General features: G+C 39.0%; 1 protein-coding gene across 3 annotated transcripts in view; it reads left to right on the forward strand.

Annotated features, from left to right (window-relative positions):
* Nucleotides 1-10,964, forward strand: part of ulk2 (unc-51 like autophagy activating kinase 2) — a 34,611-nt gene extending 23,647 nt beyond the window's left edge. Inside the window, exons 16-27 of one of the 3 annotated variants that reach the window (XM_081369871.1) lie at nt 326-471; nt 594-677; nt 2,222-2,493; nt 2,580-2,776; nt 3,737-3,846; nt 4,047-4,181; nt 4,347-4,558; nt 5,648-5,826; nt 5,917-6,035; nt 6,689-6,846; nt 6,944-7,079; nt 9,149-10,964. In XM_081369871.1, coding sequence (XP_081225997.1) covers nt 326-471; nt 594-677; nt 2,222-2,493; nt 2,580-2,776; nt 3,737-3,846; nt 4,047-4,181; nt 4,347-4,558; nt 5,648-5,826; nt 5,917-6,035; nt 6,689-6,846; nt 6,944-7,079; nt 9,149-9,213 — 1,813 coding nt within the window. In that variant the 3' untranslated portion in view covers nt 9,214-10,964. The remainder of the gene's footprint in view (nt 1-325; nt 472-593; nt 678-2,221; nt 2,494-2,579; nt 2,777-3,736; nt 3,847-4,046; nt 4,182-4,346; nt 4,559-5,647; nt 5,827-5,916; nt 6,036-6,688; nt 6,847-6,943; nt 7,080-9,148) is intronic. The other 2 variants (XM_081369872.1, XM_081369873.1) reach the window with 2 other exon arrangements.
* The last annotated feature ends 823 nt before the right edge of the window (nt 10,965-11,787 follow it).

Here is an 11,787-nt window from a genome sequence, read left to right on the forward strand (position 1 = left end):
ACGGTTGTCAAATACTACTACAGTATGATGTTTTGGCCACACTTTAGATTAGGATCCAATTCTCACTATTAACTACGACTTTTGCCTTAATAAACTCCTAATTACTGCTATAAATAGTTAATTAGGTAGTTGTTAAGTTTAGGTATTGGGAATGATTAGGGGTTGTAGAATATGGTCAAGCAGAATAAGGCATAAATATGTGCTTTATAAGTACTAATAAACAGCTAATGTCCTAGTAATATGCATGATGATAAGCAACTAGTTAATAGCGAGAATTGGACCCTAAACTAAAGTGTTACCATGTTTTTTTTTTTCATTTCTTCAGGTCAGGCACAGTGCGGCGCTCCAACACAAGCCCCATGGGCTTCCCTAAAATGGTGTCTGGGTCACCAAGCCCTGCAGATACGGTCCAAACTGTTGGGCGACGTCTCTCTACGGGCAGTTCCAGGCCCTACTCTCCCTCTCCACTGGGTAAGAGTTGTCACTGTCATTCCTGTTTTATGTTTACTGGGAAACTGTATTTTTAAAGTCCGACATGTCCTGACGTGCCCATTTGATGTGTGTCTGTCTGTTTCTGTGTAATTGTTCCCCAGTGGGCACTATTCCTGAGCAGCTTGGCCACTGCTGCTGCGGACACCCCCAGAGCCACGAGGCCCGCAGTCGCAGCTCCTCAGGCGGTGAGTTTATATGTCAAAGATGGACACCAAAGAACTCACAGCACTGCTGTTTCCTCTTCAAAGTGGCACCATTAACAGTCCCACAAGCAGTAGCCACAGTAGCTTTCTCCTGGTGGGTCACAGCATGTCTGCGTTTTTCTAATCTCCATGGAGACAGCTGCTCGTTATGGCTGAGAACTCAACAAGCGATCAGGAACAATGCATGTTGTTGTAACAAACTGTGCAACACGTGAGCTTTTGTGTGAAACCTCTTCAAACCTATAGACCTTCAAAACTGTGAACTCAATGATCGTGTGTCGTGTCTAAACAGCAGACAAACTCACTGACCTTCTTTCAGTTCACTGAAGTCTTCTGGTGCACATCTTAAATATATAAACTGCAGTGTCACCTAGTGGTTGAATCATGTAGCATCTGATGAGCTATAGCAGCAAAATGTTCTAATGAACATTCACCCTATCTATTTCAGAAATGAATGTTATAGATCTCATTGTAAGCTAAATTCATCCATGTTTATTTTTCATTTTTAGAAATGGGTAACGTTTTACAGTGTCCTTGTTACACGTTGCATGTAGTTACTATAATAATAACAGTAAATAATGCATAATCACATGCAACTAACCTAAATCAAACTCTAACCTTAAGTACATGCTGTTAATTAATATTACTCAGCACCTAAATGGGCAATTACAAATACCTTATTCCTTAAAGAGAAACCTAAACACTGGACCTTCTGGTGAATGCAACAGACTTCTCTCTGGTGATGTATACAGATCTTCTCGAATCATTTAGTCTGCTTAAAGGAGAACTTGGTAACTTTTTTAACTTAATAAAACTGTCTAGAAATCATTTGGATGGTTAAACAACCTGTTCTGGTGATATTGGTGACTTTCCCCGCTCCCCCCAGCGTTCCCAGGCAGAAAACCAACCTTGCAACTTGGGGACTACCGTCCCGGCAAGATAGAAATGGGAAGTCTCGTGAGAAGCGAGAACGAGCGCGAAACACGAATTGCTTTACGGCAATTCGACATAAACACAAACGCATGTATGATGTATTACCAGATTACCCACCTCGGTAGACATAGCTCCACACGATACAGTTGGCTTGCTCCGATCAAAACAAACGCATATGAGCAGCGGTAGAGAGGGGGAGGTGGCCGCCGCAAGTGAGTTTTTTACGACCGTGGTGTGAAATATACGCCCCCCCCCACAGCTGTAGGGGGAGCTCATGGGGAAAACATGCGACAACAAAAGAGAAAATCAGCGAAGAAGTGACTAGAGTTCGCTAGAGTTGCCGAGTTCTCCTTTAAACCCCACCCCTTTCTCTAAAGGTTGATCTGCCTTCAATTTTGAGTGCAATGCCCACATCTCAAAATCCAATCAATAACTGATGGAAATAACCCCGCTCTACATTTATTTCTTTTTCGATGGTCCGTTACACTCGTATGTATGTCACTATCTGGAAAAAAAGATTTGTTGTTAATTTCATTCATTGCAACTTTAAATGATTTTTTTTTTTTTAAACAAGGACACTTTTTATGTTTCAGGTTCCCCTGTGCCAGCCTCTCAGTTACTGGGCACTCGTCTTCAGAGTGCGCCCACCCTGACTGACATCTACCAGAACAAGCAGAAGCTACACAAGCAGATGTCTGACCCAGTGCACCCCTCCTCATCCGCCTACCCCACCAGCCACTCCCCTCAGCTCGGGCGTCCCGGCAACCTAGGCACCTCCCCAACCAAGCACCTTGGCTCCTCCCCTCGCACCTCTGACTGGCTAACAAAGTCGCCGCTGCCCACCATCATCGGCTCGCCAACTAAGGTAAGCTGCAGGAGTTGTCGGGTAAACGTCTTTTTGGCCTAGATCAAGAGCTTTTGACATTACTAATCTCGTTTGTTCTCATTTAGGTGAGCGCTCCATTCAAAATCCCTAAAACTCAAGCCTCGTGCAACCTCCTGGCCCTGGCCTCGCAGCAGGGTATAGCCGACAGCCCCACCCCAATCAGGATGCTGATGGATGGACGTGACCTCTGTGCACATCACTGCTCGGCGTATCCCAACAGCCAACAGCCTGCTCCAGAGGCCAGCAAGACTTCCTTTGGCAGGTCGGCAAAAGTTTTGATATATTTTGCAACATTTGATGCATAATGCATAATAATATAATATTACATATTAATATAATAATATACACTACTGTTCAAAAGTTTGTGGTCCGTTAAATTATTATTAGTTTTATAGAAATGAATACTCTTATTCAGCAAGCATATTTTCAACTTTCTAATTATCGAATAATTCTGAAAAAAAATTAGCAGTTTCCACAAAATGATTAAGCAGCACAACTGTTTTCAACATTGATAATGTAAAGTTTCTTGAGCTGCAAATCAGCGTATTATAATGATTATGTGATCATGAAGACTGGAGTAATGATGCTAAAATGATTTGCCATCACAGAAATAAAATACATTTTTAAATATATTGAAACAGAAAACAGTTATTTTAATCAAATAATTGCTGGCTTTGTGAGTATAAGAGCCTTCTCTCAAAAACATTGAAAAATCTTACTGACCCTATATTTTAATACATCTGTGTATAAAAGTATTATATGATGAATTATGAATTCATAAATGTAATCTTTTGGGGTGTCGCACTTAACATTTTATAACTTGAACTACCCTTGCCTTGTCACAAAAATGATCTGATATTTACTGTAATTTTTTTACTTTAGATTTTAGAAAATTTCACCAGAACTACTGTTTATTTTTATTTTTTTTTAAAGAAACATACATATTGCTTCATATTTTCGTTTCAGGCTTATTATAACATTATTATGTTTCAGGACACTGACATTTATGACTTTATGTCCCACACAAATATCATAAAACTAAAAAAACTCAAAAAAATGAATAAACATTCAAAGAAGGATTGTATTGATGTCATCGTTTGCATTTTTTATGTATTTGAATAAATGAATCTATTTGGACAAGAAATAAGTGTCATGTCATTGACTCCTGTATTATAAATTCCATATGCGTATAAAATCAAGCTGAACTTGTCTGTTTCCTCAGGTCTGTGAGTGCTGGCAGACTTTCTGAGCAGCCGGTACGGATCACTTTGGGAGGACAGCCTTACAAGGGCAGCACAGACAGCCTGAACACAGAGAGGCCCATGGACACAGGTGGCCTCCTTTTCTCATTTTGTTATAGTTTTTTATAAGTCCGGTTTTTCATGCCAATATTATTTCTGCTAAATGCAACCCCATTGACATCATTTGAGCTTCTCCTGAAAGCTTCTGGCTTGCATGAAGTGCTGTGATTGGCTGCCAGTGTTTGTATGTGTTAGTCTGTGAGTGACCCCTGTGTGTGCATCCCTTCCCAGCCCCGGCAGGGATTTGCGGTTTGGCAGCGGGCGGGGCGAGTCCCCGCAACGTTGTGTTCACAGTGGGTTCGCCCCCAAACAGCAGCACCCCTCCCACCTGCAGCCATCTCGCCTCCCGCCCGCGCACCACCTCAGGTGAGGGGCTTCGCCTCGTAAACCCGCCCCATACACCACTGCTTCAGCTGCCACACCACATTTAATGCCGTGACACTGCCACTGTTTTCAAAGATTAACCTAGAGCTAATAGATTCCTAACTCAAGTAGTCGCTAAGGCTGATTTCTGTGTCTATGTGTCCGCAGTAGGTTCCAACAGCTCTGCCGGCTCGCTGTGCTCCACCAGCGGGAAGGTGTACATGGGTTCTCCCCCAGGCATGACCATCGGCAGCTCGTCGCCAGGAGTGGACGCGGCTCCCAGCAGCCTGCGCTACGTCCCTTACGGCACCTCCCCCCCCAGCTTGGATGGATTCATCACCTTTGAAGCGCCAGAACTGCCGGAGGAGACGCTGATGGAGGTGAGAGCGCTGACGTGTAGAGTAGGGCTCGCACCACTGATTTTACTTTTCTAATTACGTAATTTAGTCTGTGTTCATTTTAAGACATTGACTCATTGACATAATATCAACAGTCTCAGATGCACAGATATTGTGCTGATACAGATAATCCAATAATTGTTTTCATGTAATGACCAATAACTGATAAATGTCATATATTAAAAGTATGTTCTGGGCTTTTTTTCCCTTTATTTTGAGAGAACATTAGTGATAGGGGCAGAGAGAGGGGAGTGGGACTGGGAATGGACCAAGACCAAATAATTCCACATTATTTTGTCTAAATAGATTCAAAATAAAATGCTAAAAACTCAAATTGGTCTTTTTAAAACCTACAATTGAATTTAGGTATCACAGCATTGTAATGCGGATTATGAAAAATGGATATTAATTTTGAGATTAGCTAACCCTAACTAACTAACCCTAAACAGTGTTAACTAAATAATTAACTTTAAATGAGTGTTAGATGTGTAAAGGTAATCAAAATATTAAAATAAGGGAAATGAGAATGAACAATAGTATATTCAATATTTGGCCAATACCAATACATAAATAACTAAATAAAAAACTCTAATATTGGCCAACTAAAGTCCTGTGACTAGGTTACTCAGACGATTACTCAATGAATTCAGTGTACTCAGTGTATTTATTGTTAACTAAAACTATTGAAACAAAGCTGAAATAAAATAAAATATGAATATTTGGTGGAAAAACAAGTTTGCAATAAATTATGGTTAAGTTCAAGTGCTAAACTCACTAAACTAAAACTGAAATAAAAGCTAAATAGAAATAATTAAAAAAGGCACGTTGCAAAAGCTGAAAATATAAAAATAAAAGCTAATACTTTATTTTTATTTTTATAAATAATATAATAGTATATAAATAATACTAAAATAACACTGGTGATCTAGTTGCTCAATCCTGGATACTGGTCATATAGCTCAGGATTTCAGTTAAAGCACATCAATTCATCCTGGTACACACAGAGAACAGTCTGTACTGGATAAAGCTTTTCTTGGGAAACATTAACAGGTTTATGTGTGTGTTTGGCAGCGTGAGCACACAGACACCCTGATGCACCTGCGGATGATGCTGTCCTTTACGGATTGTGTGCTGGAGATCGCTTCTCTACGGGCCGGAGGACCTGATCTGGGTGCGTCCGCCGCCTCTCTCTATCCTCCTCAGGACAGCGTGGTGGTGGACCAGATCAGTCAGCTCAGTAAGGAGTGGGGGTAAGAACAGTGCGCACGAACACACGGGACCTTTAACAATGAGACCTCATAACGTACAGTATATGATGTTTTGATCATCATCTCACACAGGCAGGTGGAGCAGCTGGTGTTGTATATGAAAGCCGCACAACTGCTGGCCTCCTCGCTGCACCTGGCCAAAGCTCAGATCAAGTCTGCCAAGCTCAATCCTTCCTCGGCCGTCAAACAAGGTGAGCTGAGACATTTCATGACTCGGATGACAATAAGTGTGCATGTATACGTGAGGTTGAATTGTTACAGAGTCAACCACTTCCCCTGAGCCCTAAAATTATTATTTGGACTTAGGTGTGCAGGGCTCTCATTATCAATTTTTTTTTTAAATATGGGCCTATTGGACTAATGGATTTTAAAACAATAGTAAATATGAAAATGTAGTAAAATGTATGATATTTAGTTAAAATTATTTTAATAAAAGATTTCAAATAAGACAAAACTAAAATAGATATAAGCTAAAACCAATACCAATCATTATTTAACATTATATTTTTATGATGTTAATAAAACAGCTACTTTATTGGGTAAAAATTGCTATTTGTAAAATGACATGTAAATGAATTGGTGTAAAAGTGTAAACCCAAAAGACCATTGCTATTGAAACTTCTGGAGTTACGAAATGTACGTATTTAAATAATTTATAATACTTTTTGTGAATTATTTTAATATATTGTGACTGCTAGTTTCTGTAAATAAAGTTTGAAAATGAGCAGATTTGTTGTTACAGCAGAAGCACCAGAAATATCTTGGGGGACCTTCAAATGTTGGGAGTCAAAAAGGTTGAGAATCACTGATGTAACGAATAACGTACTTTCTCTCTGAACTTCAGTGGTCAAGAGTCTGAACGAGCGCTACAAGAGCTGCATTTCCCTGTGCCGCCGCCTCACGGACAAACTCAACCACTTCTTCTCTGACAAGCAGCGATTTGTGGACGAGATCAACAGCGTTACAGCTGAGAAGCTCATTTATAACCATGCTGTAGAGTTGGTGAGTGAGGACGGTCATGGCAGCCTAACTTTGAGCTTTGTTGCGTGATTTTAAGAGTGGCTAACATTGGTGTCATGTTTGTGTATGTGTGTTACAGGTGCAGTCGGCCGCACTAGACGAGATGTTTCAGCAGACAGAGGACATCGCATATCGCTACAACAAGGCATCCATGCTGCTGGAAGGCCTGTCCAAGATCCTCCAGGACCCAGCTGATGTAGAGAACGTCATCAAATGTGAGTGAATTTAAAAATCAGTTTTAATCCTGTGGCAAAAATTACTGTTTTTTTTTATTTCAATGAAATGATTGTACTATATTTTAGTTCAATAATATTTTTTTATTTAATACTTTGTATTTTTAGGGGATTTCATGGTACTAAATAATATTTATGGAATAGTTATGACCTATTTATCACCTGTTAACCACTTTTTGAGCATAGACCTGAAAATGAAAGTGACCTAATTCTAACAAACCTTAAGTTTGGTCTCTTTTTAAAGAAGACACTTGGCAAATTATTTTTAAAGTGAAACTAAAATGAAGGTATAGAAGTTTAAGTTTATTATTATGAAAAAAATGTATATGAAATATATATTTTACAAAACATGTTTTAGTCATACATCTAAACAAGTTGTGCTCCATATTTGAACTTGATATCTCAAAAAATTAGCTTTCTGTTAGACTTTGTTTGTGTACAGTACCAAATGTTTCCATTAGATGAAATTCGTCTCCTATTCATTTCCATTTTTTTGTTCACATAGCAAGTGCCAAAACCTTTACCAAGTTTCGTACCATTCCAATGAAGTAAAAAAAACGTTTTAAAATTTGGAACATTTTTCAGTCAAAATGAACAAACTGCACCAGAGGGTTAAAAAAAAATCGAATGATTTTGATGATGTCCATTTCATTATGATTGTTTTTTTGCTGCCGTGACCAATATAGACTGGTTCTCTTATGATTCTAGTTCTATAAATTGGTCAAAAAGACTTGAAATGAACTGTTGGAATTGAACAGCAAAGTGTGACTTCTGACTGGTTGTTAAAGTGACATTGAATACTAAAAGATTTAAAGAAATAAAAATGTACACTGTATTATTTTTTGTTTAGCATACAGTTAGCATACAGTTTGGATCAAATATAGGCTGGTGGTTTGTCAAAAGTTCTGAAAGAATCGTTAATCGAATTGATAAGGAACAGGAACCCATTGTTGTTAACTCAATATTAGATGAAAAATTAAACAAAATGTTACCTTGGCAGCTACTTAAAGGAGAACTCAATTTTAACATTGAGCTAATTTTTTTGTAAATTTGGAGTGCTGTCAATACAGAGAACAACGACAAAAATCGGTGTTGTCTACACCATGTTATCCTCTTTTTAAAATTTGCACCCTGTTGACTTCAATGGGGCAAGTTTTAAACCTGCTTTTAGCCTCTTAACATCCTTGATGTGTCATTACAAGTGCACAGCTAATGTGAGTGATTCCTTCAGAGTGAACACGGTTGAATCTGACTGCAGTAGATGTGAAAGATATTAATAAAAATGATGTTATTTCAGCCAGCGCAAATACCTGTATTTACATCCTGTTTTCGGTCGAAGTCCATAGTAATCGATTGTCGAGTTCACGCGCGTGATCATAGGTAACTAAACCTATGCGTGTGAACTCGACAATCGATTACTATGGACTATCGACCGAAAACAGGATGTAAATACAGGTATGTGCGCTGGCTGAAATAACTTCATTTTTATTAATATCTTTCACATCTACTGCAGTCAGATTCAACCGTGTTCACTCTGAAGGAATCACTCACATTAGCTGTGCACTTGTAATGACACATCAAGGATGTTAAGAGGCTAAAAGCAGGTTTAAAACTTGCCCTATTGAAGTCAACAGGGTGCAAATTTTAAAAAGAGGATAACACGGTGTAGGCAACACCGATTTTTGTCGTTGTTCTCTGTATTGACAGCACTCCAAATGTACAAAAAAATTTGCTCAATGTTAAAATTGACTGGAGTTCTCCTTTAAACTAAGTCGAAGTTGAAGTACTAAAAGCTAAATTGATATAGTCAACAAAAACGAATAAAATGACAAAAGCACAAAACAAAAGATCTAAAATTTACACAATTTCAAATTGAAACTGATATTATAAAAAAAGATTCATATTAAACACACACCGAGTCGTAATAGTATATAAATAATACTAAAACAACACTGCTGGAATCATTTCGATCCAGGATTGTTAAAACATCTCGTTCATGTGTCTTTGTTTACTGCTTTTACATCTTTTCTCTTTGTGTTTCCTTTGCACAGACAAGGCAAGTGTGGACCGGAGGATCTCAGCTTTGTGTTACTGCACCGTTACCCTGTACGAATAAAGACTTTCACTCCAGGGACCATCATCTTCTCAAACTACAAAGAAGACTAAACAAATCCCTTGTTTTTGTTTTGTAGCAGTCAAAGCACTTTCAGTTCCTTCTGATTCTTTTCAATCACAAGCAACAGACCAAGTATTACATTTTTTTTTTTTGCAGATGACATTTTGAGAAGGATGTGCACAAGTTCACTACCAAAGATGAAAATTAAACAGAGACTTTATAGTACGAAAAAAAAGCCTCTGGACCTGCATTTAGATTCATCTTCTGTTTTTACGACATCATTTCCTCTTTTTTACATAAACTGAAAGGATTTTGGACTGGGAATCTTCAAAGGCCCAACAATGCAAATCAGTTCATCTTATTGTTTTATACTGCACTCTATTGCTCTGATTATTTATTGGTTTTAGTGTTATTGATGATAGTGTTGAAAGACGACACGGGGCGGATGTGCAGCCCAGTGTTGGACTGTAATTACTGGTACCACACATACACAGTCACGTGGTCGAACTTAAGAGGAATCTGTAGTATTTACAAAATCAGTTTTGAAGCAAATGCACTTTATTGAGGCAGATGTGGAAGACGCTTGTGGACGCTTGATCCTTCCGTCCGTCTCCAAGATCAGCGTGTGGCTCCAGGTCCTTCTCATATAATCCTCTGAAAATGAGTGTCTGGAAGGCCCGTGAGCATCAGGTCGGACATTGGCGTCTCATAACAGCCTCGTGGTGAATCAGACATAATGGTCAAAATACTTGAGTCGTTACTTACCTTTGGATTCAGCCGTACTGAAACGTTTTTATGTTCATATTAATACTGTAGCTTTTTTTAACTGACGTGCGTGAGCTGTAAATACTTGTACATTCTACGTGTGTGTTTTTATTTCGGAGTGAATGCGAGCGAGCACAGCTTGATTGAAGAAGGTAGATGCTGCCACCGCCATCCCTGCCTCTCAGACGAAGAGCACAAGATTTACTTGTTTTTAGGTTTCTTATTTTGTTGTAGAGGTAATAGGACAACTTCCACAGGTTCTTCGAGACCTCACTTTGCATGGCAGCTCTTGACTAACGCCCATGAATATCTTGTGTACGACGATACGTTGACTGTGCGGGACGTGGATGTTGCAGGTAAATGGGAGAGAGTGCGGCCCACTGCCAGGCTCTGCTTTTCCCCATTCATCCACTGTGCTCAGGACAGTGTTTGTGTAACTGCTCTTCCCAGATGCAGTGGCCAGTTTCAGGATACTGAAGAACTGAAAGCATGACTTCGGGTAGTCTCCTTTCCCTTGTACGTGTTTTGAACACCTCGCTCCCTCTCTCCTGCACTCTGCCTGTGTTTTTTATTTTTAATAACGGCCCCCTGTGAGCCTACAAAGCCTTTTACTGTACAGAAAGAGAAGGCTGATGTCCTTTCTGCCACTTTGTTATACAAAATCCATGCATATCTGTAGTTGTAGGACTTCCTTATCCAGGTGTGAGCAGAATTGTGTACAGGTGATCCATTAGAGAAGACTATTACAGAGCACATGTACCTGTGGAACATTAGAATGTACTTGCCCTTCCATTTGCAAATTTCCCTTTCCGAATAAACCAGCCTATCACAGCCCAACACCACATGATCGCAGCCTGAAGGTTCATGATCCCCTGACTTTCAGTGACAAAATGTTTTAATCAATGTGTGTTTTACCAAGGGCAGATCTATGTTGTCTGAAACTGTAGAAATACAGCTTTTATTAAACAGATCAATTGTATCCTGTTATCTGAGTCTCCGATTATGTGCTTTGCAAAGGTATACTGCTGTGTTTGCTACAAAGGAAATAATGAAAGTGCAGCACAGGTGACAGCAGTAGCAGAAAACAGATTTTGATTTTACAGGGTGAAGAAGAGACGATAATGATATAGTTCTAAAAATCGTTCTCAATATGAAAGAATAGCAGCTTTCACACCAAAGCTATAACAATAACGGCACAGAGAAACGATATTGTTGGAATCACTTTCAGAACGATTTTATGAAAACAAAAACATGGTAGGCCTACTATGATATTAGACTACATAGCCTATAATAAAAGATAATGCACTTCAAACCTGAAACAAACATATTTTTATTCAAAGATCAACAGTCTGTCATTAGTCTTTAGTCTGCCACAAAAAAACAACATTAAAACCATGAACTCAAATGTCATTGTGAAAAAAACAACGAAAAAAAATAAAATGACTGTTGTAACAGTGCGTAAATCAAGCCTTATGCCAAAATTATTATTAGCCTACAACTAAATTTTCGGTCATTAAATAAGAAAACTAAATAATTGTGTAGATGATTTGCTTTGTGTAACCTACCCGACAATTTTTTTTTTTTTTTTTTTTTTTTTTTGCGATCAATCAATCAGTCAATCACTCCTTTACGACTGGCTGGCTGCACATTCACTGTCTCGCGGCTGCTGCAACTTGCGCTCGCTTATCAATGCATATAAATTCGCGCCTACGGTATCGTTGTAGAACTTCAGGAAAAGAAAAGAAAAGACAAACTTAGAAACTTAGATTAGGGACTGTCACGAATTTTTCAGGACGTCTGGTCACCCTA

The sequence above is a fragment of the Scardinius erythrophthalmus genome (genome assembly GCF_964197995.2).
Source record: "Scardinius erythrophthalmus genome assembly, chromosome: 7".
NCBI lineage: Eukaryota > Metazoa > Chordata > Actinopteri > Cypriniformes > Leuciscidae > Scardinius > Scardinius erythrophthalmus.